Genomic DNA, 25,333 nt, shown 5'->3' on the forward strand with positions numbered 1-25,333 from the left:
CGCTGTGCCACCATTTGGGGCGTATATACCTATTATTGAAAGTTGACTACCGTCTAGCTGGCCCTCCATTACCACAAATCTACCTCCCGAGTCTACTCTATGTGCTGTTTGGTGAAATGGGACTCTACCTGCAATCCATATCAATACCCCCGTGCGAACGCGGAGTATGTTGTGCCTACCAGTTGTCTGCCCCATTTTGCACGGAGCTCCTGCAAATCTGGTTCCAGTAAGTGTGTCTCTTGGAGGATAGCAATGTGTGTTCCCAGTCGCTTGAGGCGTGCGTGGATGCAAGCTCTTATTTCTTGTGCCCATACCCCTCACATTCCATGTCATTATGTCGTATTGATTACTGTTGCAGTTATTTTGTGGTGTCATGAGAGAGCGTGGGTGGGTCTGCTTCTGTGCCTCAGTCTTGCTCGTTGGTCTTCCGCTGGGTTGCCCCTCCGATTGTGCCATTGAGTATGTTTGCCTATGACAGCAGTGCTTGCATATTTGTGTTGGATCTATGGTGGGTGTTTCTATTAATTTACTACTACCCTCCCCCCCCAACTAATCCCCTCACACTCTTATCTACTGATATGAAACTACTTAACTCGTATATATATATAAAAAAAACCTGTATCCTGCTGGATAACCATGGTGGTGTTTTCATGACGGTCTAATGTGGCTCATTTGTGGGGCTCACATCGGACCGTAGACTTTGTCTGCTAATACTGGTGGGTGCCCCTGGAGTGTGTGTCCCCCCCCCCACGCCCAACCACCACCCAGCCCGCAGCCCCGCCAAGCAAGGATGAGTTTATGCAAAAGATACACATTTGTTGAATAGGATGCTGCTTCTCCGGGGATCCGCATCGCGCCTAGGACCTCCGGAACGTCCGGCCACATCTCCCCAGAGTAACAGAACAAAGATGGTGTCTTTGGGAGTGGTCAGAGATCATCCGCCGCTCTGGGGGTGACCCTCGGCCCTTTTGAGTCATCTATTATGGTAGAAGCAGAGCTGGTCGTGTCCGAGTCCGAGTTGATCTCAGGTAGTTCCCTGATTACTTCAAAGTTGTTTCGTGTCAGCTGGGGGGTTTCTTTCAAGACTTTTGCTCTTTCTTCCGCTACCTGTTGGGCAGACGGCTGAACCCTAGTACGCCTTTTGGATCGTTTCCTTGATGTCGAGGTCAACCATTCTTCTCCCCCCTCCGCTTCGTCGGTCATGCGCGCCAGGCCTTTGGCATGTAACCACATCCAAGCGTCTTCCGGGGAGTTAAATATGTGGGTGCGATCATCTGCTATCACTCTCAGCTTGGCAGGAAAGAGTAATGCATATTTAATGTTGATTTCACGCAGGCGTTGTTTGACCTTGATATATGAGTTGCGTTTTCTTTGCACCTCTTGGGTGAAATCTGGGTATGCATTGATGGTTGCTTCCTCATAGTTGAATGGGCCTTTGTTGCGGAATTGTTGTAGAATTGCATCACGGTCCCGGAAGTTTAAGAATCTGGTGATCAATGGTCTGGGTGGTTGCCCAGGGAGCGGGGGCCTGCCCGGGATTCTGTGTACCCTTTCCACAGTGAATAACTTATATGGGGCCCAGCCTAGCACCTCTTTGATTAGCCATTGTTCTAGGGATATTTCCATGCTTTGTTGTTGCATATTTTCGGGAAACCCCAGAAAGCGAATGTTATTCCGGCGCGTTCTACTCTCAGCTTCTTCCGCTCGTTTCCATAGCGCCTTCAATTCCGCATTCATGCGTTGAATCTGTTTTTGGTTATCCTGGGTCGTGGGAGATAGCTCGGTCAGTCCCTCCTCCACTGATTTGACTCTTTCCGATAGCTTGCGGTGATTCACTCGAAGTAGGTTCAGGTCTTGCGATACCGCATCTATTCTACCTTCCAGGGAGGTTTTAGTGTCTATTATCGCTTGTAGTACCCTCTCCAATTGCACGGATTGTGACGCAAGTGTGCTCTCCAACGTTTGTAGAGTCGGACTTGGCTGTTGGTCGGTGACCGCTGGGCTTTGCGTGGTTCGATCTTGATTCTTGGCTGATTTCAGCCTGCCCACCATCGTGTACGCCAGGCAGGGGGCGCCGCGGGTCACAACAAGGCACTCCTCGGTGTTGAATTGTGGCAGGCTTCCCCCCCCTTTTGTCCCTCTTCGCCGGCTCAGATTATGGTTCCTTGTCGCCAGGTCTCGCGCCAGGGGGCAGGCTTTAGTTGGACCTAGTTTGCGAGCCTGATGTTCATGGCCTTCCCCTGTTGACTTTCGGGGCGCCGTCCGGTCTCAGTTGCCCCCGGTACAGGGGGGAAGAGTCTGGTCCAGACTGGCTGGAGGCTAATTATGCCAGCCTTTGTTCCTATAGTGCCCTAGTCCGTTCCCGCCGGTCCCCCTGCACCAGCGCCCATCCAAGGCGGGTCCGGCGCCAGGTGGGGCGCCCCACTGGGAGGGGTGCAGGAGCGGGGGGGGCAGGGGAAGGGAGAGTGGAGGCGCGGGCCCGGCCTCTCTGCCCCACCCGTGGTTGGTAGGCCACGGCAAATTTTTCACCAAGCCCCCTCCTGTTGTCGTACCCCGTTATGCAGGACAGTCCGTCAGCCTGGAGGGGAGCAGGTCTTTAGGCGTCTGCACCCACCTCAAACAGGCAATTCTGCCCATACAGATACAGCGCCTCGCAGTGGCCGCGTCCCCCACGGGTCTAGGCGGCGAGGGGAGCACCCCCTGAGTCCAGAGCGGCACTTACTTTAGTTTTTTTTATGTTGTTTGTTGTTTTCTTTTTTTTTTATTTCTCCCCGGTCTCCGAGCAGATGCGGGAACCCCCGCGGCGATCCCTCCTCTCGTAGGCTGGCCACTAGCGCCCCTGGACTCCGGGCACCGCCTGTAAGCTTATCGGCGCCGAGCTGATGCCCCCGTCCCCGATGCAGAGGGAGGGGGCGGGCCGCAACTCATTCGCTAGCGGCTGCTCCAGGCGGGAGGCGCTCCCCGACCCCAAAGCGCCGCGTTCTCCTGTGCTGCACGGGTGCGGGAGGTCCCGCAGCAGCTCTCTAGGTCGCGAGCCAAACACCGACTCAAAATGGTGGGCGCTCTGCGCTCCGGCTCCCAGTCCGGGAGAGCTCGGGTTGGAAGCTCTCCCCAGTCAATTCCAGGCTCCGTCAGGGTGCGACAGTTGAATCGAGGCCGCCACCGCGCCCCCGTCACCCCGGGGGCGTCCTGCAGGATGTTTGTAGCAGATCCGGGATGGAGCGCTCGCACTAGGCGTCCATCCCGGTCGCCATCTTGGCTCCTCCCCCTATGTGAGTTCAGCATTACTGCTGTACAACAAAATATCTTTTGTTTGAATAAATAAAATAAACATTTGCTCCATGTATAATAAGAATCCAGCCCACATATAGATCCTTGACTTGCCTCTTAGTTTACTAATAGCATTGCCATCAGGGAAGGAGTTTTTCTCAGTTTACGTTTAAACACTCACTTTTCACAAATATATTACTAGAGCATGATGTGGTAGAGCACTGTCATTTACAGACAGTAAGTTTCAAAGAAGTGTCCAAAAAGCCTCCCACTAACTTGCAGCTTTACTGATAAAACTATTCAGTGTACTAACAAACTGAAAATTGTGTTCCAGAAAACGTATTTATCATTTGCGCATCACCAAGTGTTCCGATTTATTTTCATCCTAAGAAAATATTTTTTCATCACACAGAAGTACAAAAACTGGGCTTTCACAACTACTGAAATATATTTTGAAATGTTTGTACAGTTGCCTTCGTTATTTAAATGTGTGTTAGGAAAAATCTGACACCTTACAGCCTCTTGTTTCACACTCTTTGTACAGTAGGTCAGACAGTTCAACTTACAAAATCCTGTAACTCTGCAGTCAGAAGGAAAAGTAATTGTAGGAAGATAAACTGATTTGTGACCTCCGTCTCTTAACACAGAGCAAGATAATAACACAATTTAAAGGCATCTTTATTGCTCCTTCACTTTCTTACTGAAGAGAACACATGTTCTTTGTGAACTTGCCAGAAGGGGCGATTAAGCGCTAACAACAGATCGACCTGATAAAATATGACTAGCCAAAGTGAGTGGGGCGAGCAGATTTTTCAAGGCCTGAAACATGCATAACATGCTACTACACTTCTTCCCCTTATACAACACAGACAACGACACAAAATATTTGCTGTCAGAAATGGCTGCATACTGGTGTTACCAGTAATCTTTGTTGGCGAGTCCAACTAACTATAATGTAGTCAGCATATCAGTCTACAACTAGCATTAACAAGTATTAGCAAACTATACATTCTAAGCTTGATTTTATGTGAACTGATAGAAACAGACTTCTAAATGACAGAACATACACATTTAAATCACCCTTCCCAAAACATGAATTGCATCGAAAAGAACTTTGCAAGAAAACAGTGTCTAGTTCTGTTTTACATGGCAAAAATGGTGTGAAGTTGGTTGAGAGAAAACAAAATTTGAAGGCGATGGGGATACTCAACAACAGCGACAGAAAAAAAAAAAAAACTCTACATTTTTTTTTTTTTTTTAAATTTCATGCAGCATCTTTTTTTTCACTAAACCTACCAGGCAGATGAGGTTGCCTCTTCAGCATATGGTTACATTTGGTGCAAAGACACCTTCATAAAGTTTCATGTTCATGTTACACATACATCCTTAAACCAGATTTAAATTTGGTATGCTCTAGTGGCCTGCAGTATAGCAGCAGAGAATCCAAGCCCCCTCCTACAGCACAGAAGATGAAACCTCTTGTTGTACATTCAAGGCGGTAACAACTAGATCACAACACCACAAATTAAAGTATTCATGCTGCGATACTGTTTAAAGATCTGGTCAAAACATATGGGCACTTGCCTATATTATACTATTTGTTCTAGCAAAAAATGCAGTGTTCTTAGGCATCTGTCAGGGGACCAAGGACACACCAGGTAAGTTGAAGGAGTCACCTGCAGCGACAGGACAGGGACCATTAGCCCAGTTGCCACTGCCTTTCTAAATATGCTGCTTCTCCCCAGGATCGTTAAAAAAAAAAAAAAAAAAAAAAATATATATATATCCTTAGGATGTCACATGGATAGCTACACCAATCAATGAAAAAAGACTCACCAATAAATCTTTTTTTGTTTGAATTTTCTGGCTAATGATGAACATCTTTTTCTCCCTCTCAATGCGCTGCTTCAGAATGGTATACTGGTGTTTCCTTTGTTTGGCCAACTTCTGTAGAAAAATAATGCTTTCAGTGTATAAACCGTTGCTTGCAAACAAATGTGTAAGTACACATGTTGGTTAAGCTATATGCTTATAACTCACTTACAGTAAATCCACTTAGATTATCTCGTAGGGATTTAAAACAATTACAGTTCTAAAGCAGTACATTAATGGGGCTCATTACAATTAATAGGTTTCTAATGCTTTGTGCTGGACCACAATGTAATTTACATTTATAATGCAACCCATTACAATGCATTATGTTTACCATGTGTAGTTTATTTTCTTTTATACAAAATATATTTTTGAAACTATATATATATATACACACACACACACACACACACACACAAATATACTCATTCACATGTGTGCACATACATGTTTAACTTTTTCATTAAAAAAAAATATATATATGCAACTCCTGAAAAAACATTTTTGTAACCTATATACACATAATATTCATATTAAGTTAATTACCTAATTAACACACACACTACATCCATTACTTTATTACGTACAACCAAATCCCAACATAGCAAAATACCAGCTCCATAAAACTAGCACAGTGGCTTACATTTGATCCAATCATGAAAAATGGCATTGATAATTATATACTGTGAATTAAAAAAGACACGACCAGTATAGTTTTTTTTTCTTCACACAAATGACTATCTCATCCATTACAAAATGTCAACTTGTATCAACAATTCATAACAAATAAATGTCCCTCTTCCAGTCTATCTACATGTATCCATGACGCGATATTAGAAGAAGCTTCTGACGTGACCATTCAGTAATACATCTCAAAGTCTCGAAAGAGTCTTATGGAACTACTGCATCTATTCTGCCTCTGCTGCTTGTCTACTTAATGCAGCTGGAACACAACTCTAGTATGGGCAAGACGTAGAATTCTAATATCAGCAGTGGGCTCTGACTTATGGCTGGAAGTTTGGCATTTGGAAACAGGTTAATGTGTGGAAGAGATGTCATTCTTCCAGTGAGCAGGTCCACATTAGTCCAAGGCTTAGCTGAATGGTTCACTTTATCAAAAATGTTGGAAGAGCATAAATTTAAGTTTTGCTTAAAAAGTCGGCTTTAGAGCATTCCATTGCTTTGAGCCTTATGATGAATGCGTTTTGTTAGCCAAGATCAGTTGGCAAATTCTGGGACAGCTGAAAAGAATCGACATTCCAGTGTCAGCCTCTGTGGTAGTTTTGCCTCGCCTCCAGTAAGATTTACACAAGGTGTACAATACTCAGTTTATGAGTGAAGCAGACCCTGTTTAGTGTGAGTGCACATTTTACAGTTCATGGCATTTGCTTTTACATTCCCTGCTCTCAATGAGTCGTTTTGGGAAGACCTGTGCACATGATTTTTCACAAGTTCAAGTGTGCCATTACGAGGACTCCTTGCAACACAAAACTGTGCTGCATGCTTCACACAAAAATGTCACCTCTATAAACTTCAAAGGGCAGCATGGTTTAGTGCAGCACAGAGTACTTAAGTTAGTGCCCTTGACCAGTTCATTAACATGATGCAGAGTCAAAAATTGTACTCAGATGCTTTGAGGTTTTAAATCAAGGATAACCATGTTCCCAGTCCGCTGGCCCACTCAAATGGGAAGCCCTTTCTATAATAATATTCTAGCTTTAATATTTCAGTTCTAGGACCATGCAGGACGGGACAAGCTTCCTTAACAGGCTGTAAGATTGTTAAATTCTTTGTACAAACAAATATCCGAGTGTCACCAGTGTACATCTGAAATCGAAAATAGCTGCGGTCTAAAAGCTGTGCTGCTTGTACTTAAATGATTCAACAAACTCGCTTTTTATTTATTGGCTGCTGATCTGAATAAATGATTGACCGATTTGAAAGTAGTTTCCAATTTTATCATCCACTCTTCAAACCTTCTAATCGGAACTTGGTGATCTATGATATTGTAGACTGCCGAGAATCTCAGAAGCATCGAAGCTAATAAGATGTTTTTATCTTAGAATAGGCAGTCATGGTGCCAATTGTGTTTGTCTACATATCCCGGAGTTGTAGAATGCAGGGCACTGGTTGGTGAGGATCTTAAAGTCTACTGTGTTTAAGGATAATATTTGCATATCTAAGGTTAAAAACAAAACACAGACTTCTGGAAGGTCACGTTCTTCAGCGTTATGAACTGGAGTGAAGCATGGGAAGGAATTCTTTTGGGCAGGCAAGCAGAGAAGATTGGATGCTTTAACTCTTACTTCAGTCTTTGCCACCTCTTCGTCCACAATGGATCATAAATCCGCCATCTCTAAGTGAACGCACTGAGGAGCTGAAGTGGGTAAAACAATCAGGGGTGCAATTAAGTTTCAAGATTGTAAATTATAGCTTTTTGATTATTGCCTCTAAGCATATGAGAGACTGTCCACCCAGTGTTATTTCTTTACACCAAAATAACAGTCTACTATTCTATAGAGAGAAGGTTTGCAGATTAAATAGCATCCCAGTTAAAACATACCCAACAAAGCTAAGTGTTTCACTATGGAATCTACATTTCTCCTTTACAGAGTACCACAGAGACATTTTTTTTGGCTGTCTTGTAAACAGTTTTTAATTGCAATACGACACTTGCAGGTGTGGTGCAGCTTGATAGCACCACACCTAGGATGATTTAAGGAAGCAGCGAAACCAAGAGGTGTGGTGATCGCTCACAAGAAACGCCACACCCCTCCCCTGAAGGTGCAGTTGCTTAATCATATCAAATTATCTTTATGAAATTGTTACAGACGTAGATAACCTAATCAGTCAGCACTTGGCCCTTATCATTAAGTGTCCTACTTTGCCTCACCAATGCCAACCCTTGCCAAAGGCAGATAAAAGAACCTGTTTACAGGGGAGAAAAAAAGATCAGTGCTGGAACTTCTAGAGTTTGAGCTTATCTGATCAAAACAGGTTTGAAGACGGCATTCTCAGACCTGCATTTGGACACACCTCTGTATTTTTAGCCCGCGTGCACAAACACCTGTGGAAAAGATAGTGTAATGCAATATATTCCGACACCATAATCCGTTCAATTAAAGACAGGAGCAGAGCACAATCAGTGGATCAGCCCGGGGTAAAGTTGATTAGGGCTTATAGGACGAGGCAAAACGGAATGCGGCGGGAAGTGTTAATGCCAAGAACACAAATTTGCAAAATAAATACCAAGCATATTGCCTTTGTTGCATGTTTTGCTTCTTTGTTCTAAAAACATTTCTGACAGAAACACGCCTTAAAAAGTGGTACCAATTTCTGTAAACCACCTAATAGTTAACACAATAAAGACGCATACAAAAGTGATAAGGATTCCAGACTTGCGTATTACAAATCCTATGTGGTACGATAGAGGACATATCAATCAGACATAACATTTAACAACACCCAACAACTGCGGGCTTGAGACTGCCCACATTGTAGCCCCAAGACAATCATCGAAACTGCAGGTCCCAAAACATTCCTGGTATATTGCTTCCCAACCACAACTTATGGGGCAGTGGAGTGAGCCTTGAGAACCTCACGGGTGAGCAGCCGCACTTTACAAAAAACGATTGATTGATTGAGCGAGCTCTGAAATCACCACACCTAGCTTGTGCCACCAAGGTCCACATTGAGGTTTTTCCTTTTCCTCAAATACCGAATAAATGAAAACTTTGGACCGTGAAACACGTTTCAGGATACATTTTCTAATCACTGGCAGAGAGTTGGGGCATCACCCAACACTGCTTTGCTTTTTTTGGGGGCGTGTAGGATGGTCAGGGTGTAAGTTTTATATTATTTGAAGGGGAAGCAGATACAGAGAAGCAAAATGGTAATTAAAACTCAGTCACTCCCCTCAGCCTGGATCATTTAAGTTCTGCAGGGAAGTGGCCAGGGCCTCAGCTTCCCATTAGTCCTTGGAATTAAGGGAAGTCAAACTCTGTAGAAAACCAGGGAAGAGTCATGGTACTACTGAGAGATAAAACTGGTAATCATGCAGGACTGAATTCCATTGTTTCTTTTTTGCTCACTATTCCACTGGAGACAAGGACATCCACATGGAAATCTGCCATGGTCCTGCTTCAGTAGGAACTGTCCAGTTCAGATTGCAAAGTCACACTACCTCTGAAGTGGATACCGGTCTAAGGTTTCTTGTGTTCCCCCGTTTGGATGAAATGTGGACTAGCTGTTACTACTGAAGCCGGGCCATGGCTGAGTTCCCTAATGTTGGTCTCTATATGTAGTGGTAGACTATCTAATAACATGTGGCCCAAAGTAATTACTAACGGCTGATTTAAACAGAATCATTCTATCCTACAAATTGTTTTTCCTCGGTGGATGCACAGTCATTGGTCCAGAAGATCACTACTCAAACTGCTCCACATTGATGCCGCAAAATGTGCCAGAAAACAATTTGGGATGCGGCCTACAACTTTAGTCAGGACTGTTCCTATAGGAACAGGACCAGGCCATATTGCATGTGGTTGGACACACTTTGATTACACAGTGATAAACAATGGACTGAAGTGCAGATTGCTTCCAATTTCTCAAAAACTTAAAATTAAGCTGTCAGTTATGCTATCAGTACCATTTGTCTAAGGATTTGAAGCAGGCAGGCAGCGGCATCATCCTTTAATTCCCAGGTGCTGAAAAACAAGCTAACAGATAAAATGCTTATAAACAGTGTGGGCTGTAGATGGTACTGAACTACAATAGCTCCATGGATCACTGGCACAGGGTGACAAAAATAATAGACCAAGTCATAGGATGAATGCATACTTACTTTGAATAATAATGGTGGTTTAATAATCATATGAAAAGGTGATTCAGTACTAGTCCAAGACCCAATAAGAATTCAACAAATGCATAGGGAAAATATCTGTGCCATTAAGTTCTTTGGCAAAACAAATGTCTGATCAGCTCTATAAACAAAGGCTGGAGGATGAATATTCCCTTACATGTACACAGATAATTAGTGAGGTCTGGTTTGCATGTTCCTTCACTTAACCACTTATGCAGTACACAGATAGTGTTGGAGTTATTTAACTAAAATGAATAATACATATCTAAGTGGAAAGACCAATTAAGACTTTTAGATGTAAATCAAACACAAACAATTAACCAAGAGTAGTGAAGGTTTGGCATGCAGTTACTCAAGATCATTGATGAAAAGTGTTGGAAAACAAGGACTTGCGTTGAGGAAGGCTGCTCTCTAAGAAAAAAAAAAACTTGCTTTTTCCTCCCAGCCTATGCGGTCTCCCCGTGCCGGACCTTAGGACACTGGACACTTCCCCACTGTCTGGCAGGATGAATGCGAGCACCCCATCCTACAGAAGATAGGGTGGTGGTAGGAGGGAGATGGTGGAAGGATATGGTTGGTGTGCCGCACCAGAGCTGGCCCGTACAAAGGTGTACTAGACATTGGGGGGCCTGGGGGGTTTGGGAGTAAAAGCGGTGTAGCCCTGGTTGCAAAGGGGAATTCTGGTGCATGTGCTGCCGTCGTTGGCAACCCTGTTTGCCGTGTTTGAGGCCTAATTGGGTACGCCTGCGGGCACCTCCACTCAGGAAAGGCATCTGTTGAAGGGGACTAGACATAAGTGGGCTCTACGCCATCCCCGGAGGGCGGAAGTAGAGAGGTCAGTGGTTTGCGTGGAGCAGCAGAGAGGGGGGAGGGTGGGAGAATATCAAGAAAGACATACCCAGGTAGGGGTGTACCGCCCAGGTAGGGGTGGACTGCCGGGGGGGGACCCCTATTGAAAGGGAGCTGGCTGGATCCCAAGGTGGGGAGGGGGAGTTGGTTCCCTGATATGTGGCTTTGGGCCATGACCATCAGCTCCCCCTGTGTGGACAAGATGGAGATGCAAGCATGGGTGCTCCCAGAGTGGTAGAGGTGGGGGGGGGGGCAGAAGGGAGGGGGGGGAGAAGATGGGGGTGGGGGGGAAGTATATCGCAAAGGACATGCCCAGGTAGGGGTGGACTGGCCAGCGAGGGAACCCCTATTGAAAGGGAGCCGGATGGATCCCAAGGTGAGGAGCTGGTTCCTCGATACGTGGCTGTGGGTCACAAGCATCGGCTCCCCCTGTGTGGACAGGATGGAGATACAAGCACGGGTGCTCCCCAAGTCTGGAGACCACGCTGGCCAGCGTATGCAGGACCAGCCATGATTGGACCCGGGGTGTGCCTTAGGCCGGGAGGGCCAGATAAAGTACGGGCCTGGCACAGCCGCCCTTATCAGCATACCCATGTGCTGGAGACAAACCCCCCGCGTTTGGTGCGCTGGTGCAGTAGCCCATAAGGTGCCTCACTGCAGCTGGGCACCAAACGACCCAAAAGCTGAGGCGCTTGAATAACTTTCCCTCTGCCAATGCAAAGTGAAGGTGCCCATGTCTTCCATACGATTTAAAAACTGGCACCACTACCCGTGTGCTGGTTTGATTAGCTGGGCTGGGCCAAGTATGGATGGGAGTTGGCCACTCTGACCCGGGCATCCATGTCTACAACAAGGTAGGGTGGTTCTTATGTCAATGCCCACATGGCCAAAGTGACCATGGTGCACATATTTACGCATGAGCATTTGTGATAAGAACAGAGTCTGAGGGTTCAGGCCAACCGAGGCGCATGAGCACCGTGCTGGTGGCTGTAGCCAAAGTGTCACCTGCTTTAGCAGGTTGGTGCGTACGCTAGGACATAAGTGCCCAGAAAGTGCAGAACACCCATGCATGTTCGCACTGCCCATGAGAGCTGCTCTACCCATACAGTGATACTGGACGTGGAGGCTTACTGAGTCTGGGTGCAATAAGGGATTGCAGGGGAGCAGCCTCATACTGTTTGATATCGATGGACTTAGAATGACAAACCTGAGCTGTTGGTAACAGTAGTTCTGTCAACACTGCCCAGGAAGTGCCACTTAAAGGAAGTGGGCATTTCGAGGCATTGGGTCTGGTGCTCAGTAAATAACGCTTCATTCCATAGGTCCCTGTGGAAAAGCATATCTGCACATTCCCTGGATTACCGGTATAAAACTAGGGCATCCAGAACGAAAGATCTCTACCATATGGGGCCTAGTGAGATAGATGGGGGGAGAGGATGTGACACTTGGCCTCCTAAAGCCAGAGCCTGACACCCATAAAAATAAAGATCTGCATTTCAGGACCCAAGAGCAGACATGGAGGAAATTTAGGGGAGACATGTGGTTCAAAGGAATACTCTTCACACCACCCCCACTTCAAAGGTTTTACCTAATATATGTAGGGGTACTCAAAGTTTGCAACTTAGAATACCACCAACTGATAGGTGGGGCCAGTGCGACTGGACCGCATAAGTGGACTGTCAGAGGAATCTGGGTGTCCAGAATGATAACTGTCCAAGGAGGGGGATCCACGCACCCTTCCCGATTACAGACTGGCCTGAGGCTGATTGCCTGCTGCTGTGTGGCATCCTGAATTGTCTCTCCAAAGGCAGGTTGGCTGCCACCTGTTCTCTGCAGAGGTCTCAGGGACATCAAAGACCTCCGTAGAGGGACCTACATTGTGATTTGTAATATCTGGAGAACGGTGCTCTGTTTGCGCGTACATCCTGCCAGTCTCCACCTTGCAGAAGTGGTCTGTTTGTGGATTAAGAACTAAGTCTGGAGACTGGTCGCACCAGGTGCAGGGTAGCAACCTGCTGCTCACTTTACTGGTGTGTGGCCCTTCATTGTGGAGACCACTGCACCCCGAGACGACTTGTGAAGTGAATGGATCACTGTTGCAGGACCCTGCTGGGGCCTCGTTGAGGTCGAGTAGGAAGCATTTCTCGTGTGACCCTCGGCTGCATGCTCATTGTGTGCTGTGCCCGTTCATACGTTGGAACCTGCAGAGGTGTGGGTACAACCAGAAGAGTGCTTTATTTAGCCTAGTATTGCACAACAGAACTTGCGTCTATTGTGTTTGTCTGGAGAGTGCAGTATTGCTAAGGTCATAGCGTACTGGGTGAAGTACCTCAACCCAGAGGGGTATGGAAACTAAGTCCTGAGTGGAACCAGAAGGTCTGGTGCAGTTCAAGTAATCACACAGCAGACTAGTTCCTTCTGTTGAGGACGGAGTGGGGGATATGATGCTAAGAGTTGGTTGAAAAAAACCTGGTGCTGTCCAGGAACCCCCACTCATTGGATCCTCGACAGTACCCTCTTTTTGCAGGGATATAGCACTGAGCCCTTTCTACATTGGATCCAACCTGTCTATATCCACTGGAAGTTCACAGCCACCAGACAGGGTATCTCCACTACGAAGACACAGACCTGGTAACTTGTTGGGAGCAACCCGCAGTGTCGAGGGTGGGTTGAGTCAACACGCCCCGACGGCGCCTCTCTATTCCAGAGGTGCTGAATTTGATTACTATTTGGCAACAATGGATTTTCTGGCGGAGCTGGGCACCTCCAAGTCTCACGGTTGGCCCTGGTGACCACCCCCGTGTTTTGCAGCCCTCTGAATGAACCTCCTATTGGGAGCCTGAACATCCCTCCTTAATTCTTTGCTGGCTGTTGTCATTCTTGTCCCCCACCTTGATGCAGACACCTCGGGAGTTGTGACATAGCTGTGAGCAGCAAGGTGTCCAGGGGAAGTTATTATAATATTTGGGATTGCTGTGGGGCGAGGTTAAACGTAAGCTGGTTGGCAGATGGAGGGCAGCTTGGGACCCGGAGGGTTTGCAAGCGTATGGGCCTCCACCTGCCAGTTATCAGGGCAGTGCATTAGGTTGTCGGAAGGGAGTGCATACAAGAGTGTGTGCGTGCGTGCCAGCACCAACTGATACTCGGGCCCCTTGCCTAGGCGCGGGGTGGATGTGAGGGAGTGAGTCTGAGTGAGAACGAGTGACTGCTGGGGCAGCACTCTGGTGTTGCTGGGTATTGAGATTTTGCCAGGGAGTTCATACGGTTGACAACATATTTCATTAGCGCAGCTGAGGCCCTGGGTATAGGTGGGAGTGTGGTTGTACAGTGATATACATTGAACAGCTACTGTCAGCCCCAGTCCACACCCTGGATGCACATGTTACACGGATCTTGGGTAACCTGAGGGTGGGCCTAGTGCTGACAGTGGGTGGGCACCTGATGTGAGTGCAGGGAGGGAATGTACGTGTTCCTCAAATGTATATACAGTCTTCAGTTTTTAACACGGCTGGGCCTATTATCATGTGTTGCATTGTTCACTGAGATTCAAGCGGAAGCATACATTGCATATTGTTGTTTGTTGTGTTCTTGCTGACATTTACGCTGAGATCACGTTGTAAACAAACTGCATTAATCGTGTGTGTGTGTGTGTGTGTTGAATAAAATATTTCTATACATACTACCTGTGGGAAGTCTCTTTTAGGGTCGTTCAGTGGGGGTGTTGTGGGAACGTGCTGTTGCTTTACACGTTGCCTCCAAGATAAGCCTGAATGATCTGTGCCAAGCTACCCAAGGATGAGCGCAGGTTATCCAGCAGGTGTACTTGACCACCCCAGACAGGAGTGGCACGTTCTGCATGACTGAGCATACACTTTAGCCAACTGGACTGAGCTGCCTCCAACATTTGGCAGTCAAGCGGTGGGATAGGACTTACAATTGCACAGCACTACACAATGTCCGGCTGAATGCCACCTCTTCAAGTGTTGAAAGTGTTCCTTTATTTCTAAAGGTAATGGGAGGACGGATTGACAGTGGTGGTAGGGAAGGTTGTTCCTCATTGATCTCTATTTCGACTCCTGCTGTTTGCCACCATTACTGGCCACCTACATAATAGGGGCTCCTTGGAGTTGGCTGATCTAGACCGGTATACAGTGACGCAGCTTAAGGAGTACTGCCTGAAGAGGGGATGCTTAAGGGGGAAAGGGCCAGGTAAGCAGACCTTCAGCATACCCTGAAAACATGGGCAGAAGCTCACCCAGGAGGGTAAGTGACCAGTGAGAGAGATCCTGAGTGTGGGGGAGGGAACAGAGCTAGCACTAGGGTTCTCGGAGGGACCAATGGTTGGGAGGTGGGTATCCTCCACTGCCGGTGGCAATTTGTCCTCTGGGGACCTGTTTGCAGCAGAACTTGAGGACAGGGAAAGAAAGGACTCTGAGGCTGGCACTGCCCAACTGGAAAGGGAACAGGTCCTGACTAAATTGGCTGGTGATCAGGTCCTAGCTAAAAGGAGAATGGTCATGGAGGAGAAAAAAATGGCCCATGAGCTGAGGCTCAGAGAAATTGAATTACTGGTCCTACGAATAGGGGCCTCTAAAGCATAATGGTGGCAGCTTACCTGCTGGGTCTGTCAGGGTATGAGGTGGTCACGGTCCAAAAAAATAAAAATCAATAAGGAAACTCCTGATGTGCGTGGGGAGGATGCATCAGGAAATGGCTGGCCAAGTAAGCACTCTGGGTACCAGAGGAAGTCCGGGGGGTAAACTGGGGCGGTACTTCCCTAAGTCTGGAAGGAGGGGGGGGGGCTTCTCCTTGTAGAAGGTGACAGCACAGCAGGTTACTGGGCTACTAAAGCCTTACTAGTTTGAGTGCTTGGAGAAGAACCCAGACAGTCTGTTCTGCACGGGAGGGACCCCCTATTGTATGTGGTATAGACGTTGGCAGAAGTCAACCCTCAGGAGTTTGAGCTGGTGATTCCCCCACCATGGGTGGGGGAAACACGTATTAGCATGGGCAATTCCCCTTGGAGTTGGGTAGGGAATGGGTCTCATGTCCCTTCTCGTACAGAAAGGAGAGAGACGTAGATTGGGCAATGCCAAGGAAGTCTCATGCTCCCTCACAGTATGGGGAGAACACAGGAGATGGGCCAATGCCTAAGGAGTTTCATACTCTCCCTTCTGGCGAGGGGAGGGCACCGGAGCAGGGTCAAAGCCCAGAAGGCCTCAAGCTCTCTCTAAGGTAGAGCGGAACTCAGGAGGTGGGCAATGCAGAGAACACCCATTACCCAACCGCAGGGACTAGCGCTGCCCCAGAAAGGGTGCCGGGGGTGGGGGGGGTATCAGGCCATTGCTGGTGGTAGATCTGATGGGGGAGCAGAGGGGAAGGGTAAGTCACCAGGAGTCGCAGGACTAAGATGTCATGGACCAGGCTGACCGCCTTCTACATTGCAGGCTGGGGTAAGGAGAGATTACCCTGCACCCCGGACCCACCCCAAGGATGAAGTCCTGGGGTGGGAAACCAGGTGCAGGAGGCCATCCCTGACGTGGGGAAACCAGAAGGGAGAGACTAGTGCTCAGCACTGGGGACCATTGGCCTCTTGTTTTGGTGGTCACAGCTCTTGGTGGCTGGGTACCGGGTTATAGGCGCTGGCGACAGCGGGCTCCCTCGGCTGGGTACTGACCCAGTAAACAAGGACAAGTCCAGGTGAAATGGCCACCCCCCCTGGGGACGGCAAGGACCCTATCTGAAGGCGGGGCAAGGGCAGCAGTGCAGAGAGGATCTTATTGGGATCTGTGGCTGTTGAGGCGGAAGGGGTACAGCCGCAGCAGTGGGCAGTTGTCCAAACCTTATCGCCCTATGCCGGGTAGTAGCTCTCAGGGGTGATCCTGACCACCCTCACTTTTGACTGGGAGGGAGTCATATTGGACATGGCTCTTTTTAAGGAAAAATTCTGAAAGTTTTCGCTTTTTCCTCCCAGTCTATGCTGGTTCCCCATGCTGGACCTTAGACTTTGGACACTTTCGCTCTCGGAACCAGGAGAGCGAGATGCCAAAGATTATTTCCGAAACCTATACCAGTATAGGCCGGGATAATCTGGTGGACAGACCAACTAAACATCAAATACAGAGTACGTTCTCTAAGGAAAGTACTAAGCAAGCACCAGGGGGCTCTAAAAAAAACAAACTCTGAGATAAACAAAAACAAAACAAAGAAGAATTTCAAGAGGAGAATCTGCAACCGGAGACCTCAGAAAAAAGATTATAATCTCAGAAATAGAGACGCTATAAAAACCCCTGATAGATGCCAGGATATTGGCAATAGCCCATCTCGCTCCTTCCATGGTACACCAGATAAACCGAGTGACAGAGTGGGATGGTCAGAACACCGAAGCAACTCAAGAAGCCAAAAAAGGACTCACAACGTTCTTCAGAAACTTTTGTTGAGGAGCTTTTCGCTCCTTTTTAACATAAGCCCCAATTGACAAAGAAGAAGGTGGCAGCGATGTCAATTAAGAATGCCATACACATTGAGAACGTTGTTGAAGAACAGGACGCTGGCAGTGACTCTGCTAGACCGTATGGCTGAGGTCATGATATGTCGCCAGAATCTTATAGATCTTCTGGATGGGACAGCAACAAATGACTTTCTTGAAATCGAAACAGTGCATAGGCGCGTCTTGCCACCTGACCGCGTCGATAAAATAAACATTAAAATTGAGGGAGACAGAGCACACTATTAAAGTAATCTTTTGGAAGACATTAACACTAAATTATGACATACTCTGGACAGAAAAAGATTGGCCACCTGAATTTGTTTGCAAGCTCCCAAAAGGAGATTGTCATTTTGCCTTCTTTCTCAGTCCTAGTTCCAGATGTTGTAAAGGAAGCCTATTCTGCTGATTGGGCTTTGGCACAGGCTCCCGCACTGTACCGCAACCACATAGGGTGGGATAAAGATTCCCCCTACCATGTAATTCCAATTAGATCTACACCTCAAATCCTGCCTCAATATACCATTTAAAATGAAGCTAAAACACCTGTGAGAGAAATTTTCACATAACTAGAGTATCAGGGCGTAATGAGACCCTATGTGTCTGCAGTGAATAACCAGTTACTACCCATAGCAAAAACAGACCATTCCTATAGAACAGTCTTAGATTACAGACATTTAAACAGTCACACATGCACATCTGCAATACAAAAAGCCTAAAGCACTAATAAACAATATAGTGCATTCAAAATACAAACCAACCTTGGATAATTCCAATGTTTTTTTCTGCCAATATCTAGCACCTTAAAGTCTGAATCTTGGTGCCTTCAGCGCACTTGGCTCTCAGCTACACTTTTGCCGTTTGCCTCAGGGGTATAAGAATAGCCCTGGGTTGTTCTCTGCCTGAGTAACATCAATATTACATGATATGGACAGTGAGGCGTTGTTCTATGTGGATGATATCCATCTTACAGATGACGACCTCAATATACATTTAGCCAGGGTGGATCCCTCTGTCTTAGGATTCGCAGCTCAAGGCTACATATGTAATTTTAAGAAAACAAAAATTGCTTTTTTCAGTGTCCTATTTCTAGGATACAAATTATAAAACGAAGGCAAGGTCCTGACCCCACACTTTCTAGAAAAATTTGCTCAATTACAACCTCCAAATACCATCAAGAAACTGCAGTCATTCCTGGGTTTCTTCAACTTTGGCAGAACATACATTCCAGATTATGCACAATGCGAGAAACCTATTTATGATAAAATTCATCCTGACTTTTCAAATAAGCATTGGACACCAGAACACATGCGCCTTCTCAGAGAATTGCAACAGGACATGCTAGAAGCACAACACTTACACACACGCGATAATAAAACACATCTGGTCATCACAATAATTGCTGGTGCGATTGGAATTATCTATGTCACATTCAAGGAGGGTGACACCGTACCCATAGCATACAAATCACATTTGTACTCCAATGCAGAACAACGCTTTGCACCCACAGCAAAAATACTGACTACTGTTCAGATAGCTGTTATTAAGGAGAGGCCACTTGCCCAAAAGAAACGCATTATTGTCATTAACGCGGTGCCTGCTCTTGAGGCGTTTACCAAAGCTAGCGTTCCAAAGCCTTAAGCATTACATCCATGTTGGATTCAATGGGCAATCTCCCTTACTGCCACTGATGTTGTTTATGTTTTCAACCCAAAACTACAGACTCGAGATTTCCTCCCATATGAGCTTGAATAATCTGCACCCACTAACATCTTACCTCTTGACCAATACTGTCATCACTTATACTGATGGTTCCGCACAGCCAGCTGTAGGTACCAAACACCAATACTCTGCTGCTTGTGCAGCTGTTAACGGGGTAATAAGAGATAGTACAGCCCACCCTCAAAATACCTACTAACAGACCCTAAGGGACTGCACAGCTCAGCTTGCCGTATTTTAAGCTCTGGTCCTGGAACTAGAACAAATGGATCCTGAACATCCAACACTGATTGTGTGTGATTCATATTACTGTGACAAGTCCCAGAATTATTACTTACATCATTGGAGCCTGCAAGGGCTTGGGGATTCCAAAGGGCACACCATCAAACACAAAAACCTGTGGGGGAGAGTAGCGGATCTTAAGGACAAGCTACCAAAAGTTCTTGTAGTACATACATTGAGCCATAAACGTGTAGGAGTACACATTGTAGGAAACACTTTGGCTGATAAAGCTGCAAAATCTGCAGTACCTAGGGCCTCAGATGCTGCAATTATTCGTTCTCATATGAGACTGAATGATGAGATGCTGGCTGCTGTGAAAGTGATGGCTGACGGCAAGCCTTTACCAAAAGCATACCCTGCGAAATATTCATACTATCTCAGTGCCCAAAACATTGTATTTGCAACTATTCCAGGGGTGGGAGATCAAGTGATCCCCAACCAATCTAAGAGATTACATCTCATTAGAGCAGAGCAGGAGGATGTTGCATCTTCTCTTGCAGGTGTGGCTGCTACTATTTCCCTGCTACAAAAATACTATTGGTGGCAAGGTCTATACAAGCAGACCAAATAGTATGTCCTTTGCTGTAACATTTGCCAACAAATTAAAAGGTCCGCCATTAGCGGCTCACTGCAGACACCACTCCTCGTGTCCAACAAACCACTACAAAGTGTTTAACTGGATCATTGCTGTCCCTTACAACCTAATGGTGCAATACAAATATATTGTAGATACGTGTTATTTGTGTTCTCGATTCCTGTGGGTATGGCCACAATGGTCAGCTGGTGCCCTAACTGTTATTAAAGATTTGCAAGTTTTCATTGGGACATATGTGGTTGTATCATTCTACTAAGACCAGGGCCCTGCTTTCGGGGACACCAACTCCATTACTCCTCCACCTACCATCCAGAGGATCGTGGAGAGAAAGAACCAAGACTTAAGCAATCATTAACAGCAAAGGTATTAGGTGCAGGCTTCATCACCTTTATGGGGTCCAGGGAGCATTAAATAATCTGCCCAGAAGGTCCTTGGGAGGATGCACCCCTTATGAGGTCCTGTATGGGATACCCATGTATGTCCCAGATATTTATGGCCCTGGCACGGTGGTGGCAGAAACACTGTTTGACATAAATAGGCGTGTCGCTGTTTTACAGGAAATACAGCAATTCAGTGATAAAAACTCATCTGACTATGCCGCCACCTTGGGAATGAGGGATTTGTCGACAACATCAACTGGCTGAATTCCTAAGATTGGGGATCAGGTTTAAGAAAAGATTGCTGTCAAAAAGTCGTTTGGCCCACCCTGTAGAGACTGGTTCCAGTCCTGGGAATACATGGTACCAGAACTGTAATTCTACCACAGTTGCCTGGTTTCAAAGTGAATAGAGCATATTTTCTAGGTAAAAGGGCACAGGCTGCAGGGGTTAGCTAAGCTGAAATATATGTGCCTGAACTACGTACTAAAATTAACCCACAACAGTACCCGCATACCCATGTGCTGGAGACACCCTGTGTGGTGCACTGGTGCAGTAGCCCGGAAGGTGTCTAACCACAGCTGGGGCCATACGACCCAAGAGCCGAGGAGCTTGGAGCATTTCTGCCAATTGAAGGTGCCCACGTCATCCATACAATATAGAAACTGGCACCCCTACCTGTGCGTGAGTTTGAGTACCCTGGCTGGGCCAGGTATGGATGGGGGTTGGCCTCTCAGACGTAGGCGTCCATGTCTACGACACAGTAGGGTGGTTCCTATGTGAATGCGCACATGGGCGAATTGACTACGGTGCATGTATTTACGCAGAAGTATTCATGATGGGAACAGAGCCTGAGGGCTCAGGCCGGCCAAAGCACACTAGCACCGTGGTAGTAGCTGCAGCCAAAGTGTCACCTACCTTGACAGGTTGGTTTGTGCGCTAAGGCATAAGTACCCAGGAAGTGCCAAACACAGATGCGTGTTTGCACTGCCCATGAGAGCTGCTCTACCCATACAGCGATGTGGGACGCTGAGGCTTCTTCAGTCCGGTTACAATAAGGAATTGTAGGGCAGAAGCCTTATACTGTTTGATATCGTTGGACTCAGGATGACAAACCCGAGCCTTCGTAACAGTAGTTTTGTCATCACTGCCCAGGAAGTGCCACTTTTAGAAAGTAGGCATTTCTAGGCATTTGGAGTGGTTCTGGTGAACCGTAAATGAGGCTTCACTACAAAGGTCCCAGTGGAAGAACACATCTGCACATTCTCCATATGAACGGTATAAAACAGGGGCATCCAGAACAGCTGATCACTGCCATTTGGGACCTGGTTAGATAGAAGGGTGGAGAGGTTGTGACACTTGGCCCACCGGAGATAAAGAACTGCATTCTAGGACCCCAGGGCAGACAGGGAGGAAATTTAGGGGAAACATCTGTTGTTCAAAGGAATACCCTTCAAACCACCCCCCACTTCAAACGTTTTACCTAGTATAAGTAGGGGTATTCAAAGTCTGCAACTTCGAGTACCACTGACGGATACTTGGGACCAGTGAGGCTGGACAGCATTGGTGCACTGTCAGTGGAATCTGGGTGCCTAGGTGGATAACTGTCCAAGGAGGGGGATCCACGCCTCCTTCCCGATTAGAGACTGGCCTGAGGCTGATTGCCTGCTGCTGTGTGGCATCCTGAAGTGGCTCTCCAAGGGCAGGTTGGCTGCCCCCTGTTCTCTGCGGAGGTCTAAGGGACATCAAAGACCTCCAGAGAGGGACCTACATCATGATCGGTAATATCTGGAGAGCAAAGCCCTCTGTTGGAGCATACATTGTGGCAGACTCCACCTGGCAGCAGTGGTTTGCGTGTGGACCAAGAACTAAGTATGGAGGCCGGGTGCACCAGGTGCAGGGTAGCAAAGTACTGCTTGCGCTACTGGTGTGTGGCCCTTCATTGTGGGGACCACTGCACCGTGAGACGGCTTGTGAAGTGAACAGATCATTGTTACAGGACCCTCCTGGGGGCTCGTTGAGGTCGAGTGAGAAGCATTTCTCTCATGTGACCCTCGGCTGCATACACACTGTGTACTGTACCTATTCATATGTGGAACCTGCCTAGGTGTTGGCACAACCAGAGGACTGCTTTTCTTGGCCTAGTATTGCATGACGGAACTTGTGTCTAGTGTGTTCGTCTGGCTAAGGTCATAGCATACTGGGCAGAGTACCGCAACCCAGAGGGGTACAGAAACCAAGTCCTGAGTGGAACCGGAAGGTCTGGTGTGGTTCAAGTAATCACATACCAGACTAGTGCCGCCTGTCGAAGGGGGTACGACGCTAGGAGTTGGTTGAAGAAACCTGGTGCCGTCCGGGAACCCCCAGTCATCGAATCCTGACAGTATTCTCTTTTTGCAGGGTACGGCACTGAGCACTTTCTACGTTGGATCGAGACTGTCTGTGGCCACTGGAAGTTCACAGGCACCAAACAGGGTGTCTCCAATCTGGAGACAAAGACCTGGTAACTTGTGTGCAATCTGAAATGTCGAGGGCTGGTTGAATCAACACGCCCGACAGCACCTATTTATTCTGGAGGTGCTGATCTTTGGTAATACTGGATTGTCTGGTGGGGCTGGGTGCCTCGGAGTCTAACGGTTGGCCCTGGTGACCATCCTCCTGAGTTTTGCAGACCTGAGTGAACCTCCTATTGGGAGCCTGAATGTCTCCTCCTTAATTGTTTACTGGCTGTTGTCTTTCTGGTCCCCCTCCTTGACCCCTACACCTCGGGAGTTGTGACTTCGCCGTGAGTGGCTGGGTGCCCCGGGGAAAGTAACTAGAATCTTTTTGGTTGCTGTGGGGTGAGGTTAACTGGAGGCTGGTTGGCAGGTGGAAGGCAGGTTGGGGCCCAGAGGGTTTACAAGCATATGGGCATCCAACTGCCAGTTATCAGAGCATCGCATTAGGGTACCAGAAGTGAGTGCATACCAGAGTGTGTGCATGCATACCAGCACCAACTGACACCCATGCACCATGCTTAGGCATGGGGTGGATGTGAGGGAGTGGGTCCGAGCGAGAATGAGTGAGTGCTGGGGCAGCACTGTGGTGTTGCTGGGTACTCGGGTTCTACCAAGGAGATCATAAGGTTGGCATCACATTTTACTAGTGTGGCTGAGGCCGTGGGTCTAGGTGGTAGTGTGGTTATACCATGATATACATTGTGCAGCTACTGTCAGCCCTGGGGCGCACCCTGGATTGCACGTGTTACACTGATTGTGGTTAACGCGAGGGTGGGCCTAGTGCTGACAGCACGTGGGCACCTTATGTGAGTGTGGGGAGGGAATATATGGTTTTCTCAAATGTATATAAAGTAAACAATGTTTAACAAGGTTGGGCCTATTATCGCATGTTGCTTTATTCATGGAGATCACGACCAAGCTTACATTGCATAATGTTGTGTGCATATTGACATTTATGCTGAGATCACATTGTAATCAAACTACGTTAATCATGTGTGTGTTGAATACAATTTTTCTATACATACAACTCGTTTTAAGTCTCTTTTAGGGTCGTTCAGCTGGAGTGTTGTGGAAATGTGCTGTGCTGTTGCTTTACCTATTGCCTCGGAGATAAGCCTGACTGCTCTGTGCCAAGCTACCCAAGGGTGAGTGCAGGCTATCTAGGAGGTGTACAGTGACCACCCCAGACAGGAGTGGCACTATCCGCCTGGCTGAGCACACGCTTTGGCCAACCTGACTGAGCCACTTACAGCAACGAGGTACTGAGCGAGTTAAACCAGGAGAGGCCGTGTCTCGCTAGGCATGCCATTTGGGATCTATGGTAATATTGAAGGTTCAAACCTCTGAGTTGGTTTGGGAGTGTGACATTTTTTTGCGCAATTCTTGGCTTTTTATATTGCCAAATAAATTTGTTGAGAAGGTCTATCTTAGTGAAAAAGCTGTCTGACAAGTGATCAGTGACGTACTTATTCGAAAATTAATGAGGAGAGGTCATCATTTTGATAGTTTTGATTTACCCCCACCAAGTGATATACGTGGTAGCCCACTTATCTAACAGATCTTTAATCTTAGAGAAAATAACTTTTTTTTTTGTGATCAAAGGATTCCTTAAGGACCTGGCTGAGCCATATTCCTAAGTATTTTATTCTGTTATGTACCTATTTGAGGCCATAGTTTCAACAACAGATCTGTTAGAAGGGATATTTAGCTGGACAATTTCTTTTTTATCCTTATTAAGGGTATATCCAAAGACTAGAGCATAATCAGTTACAGTAGATATAATATTAGCTATTGCAGAATCTGCGTATGTTGTAGAGTTTAAAATGTTATCTGTGTATGCTGCGACTTTTTGTTGGCCAGTGGAGAATGGGATACCTCGGATAGTAGATGTAAGGAAATGCCTCCTTGGCATGGTTACCCCCTGACTTTTTGCCTTTGCTGATGCTAAGTTTTGATTTGAAAGTGTGCGGAGGCCTGCTAATCAGGCCCCAGCACCACTGTTCTTTCCCTAAACAGTACTTTTGTTTCCACAATTGGCACACCCTGGCATCCAGGTAAGTCCCTTGTAACTGGTACCCCTGGTACCAAGGGCCCTGATGCCAGGGAAGGTCTCTAAGGGCTGCAGCATATCTTATGCCACCCTGGGGACCCCTCACTCAGCACAGACACACTGCTTGCCAGCTTGTGTGTGCTAGTGGGGATAAAAAGACTAAGTCGACATGACACTCCCCTCAGGGTGCCATGCCAACCTCACACTGCCTACAGGTATAGATAAGTCACCCCTCTAGCAGGCCTTACAGCCCTAAGGCAGGGTGCACTATACCATAGGTGAGGGCATAAGTGCATGAGCACTATGCCCCTACAGTGTCTAAGCAAGACCTTAGACATTGTAAGTGCAGGGTAGCCATAAGAGTATATGGTCTGGGAGTCTGTCATGCACGAACTCCACAGCACCATAATGGCTACACTGAAGACTGTGAAGTTTGGTATCAAACTTCTCAGCACAATAAATGCACACTGATG

General features: G+C 47.0%; 1 protein-coding gene across 1 annotated transcript in view; it reads right to left on the bottom strand.

The window, feature by feature from the left end:
• UTP11 (UTP11 small subunit processome component) overlaps positions 1-25,333 on the bottom strand; it is a 134,935-nt gene that overhangs the window by 21,066 nt on the left and 88,536 nt on the right. The window contains exon 7 of the mRNA XM_069221313.1: positions 5,107-5,217. Within this exon, the coding sequence (XP_069077414.1) occupies positions 5,107-5,217 (111 nt within the window). The remainder of the gene's footprint in view (positions 1-5,106; positions 5,218-25,333) is intronic.

The sequence above is a fragment of the Pleurodeles waltl genome, chromosome 3_1 (assembly GCF_031143425.1).
Source record: "Pleurodeles waltl isolate 20211129_DDA chromosome 3_1, aPleWal1.hap1.20221129, whole genome shotgun sequence".
Taxonomy (NCBI): domain Eukaryota; kingdom Metazoa; phylum Chordata; class Amphibia; order Caudata; family Salamandridae; genus Pleurodeles; species Pleurodeles waltl.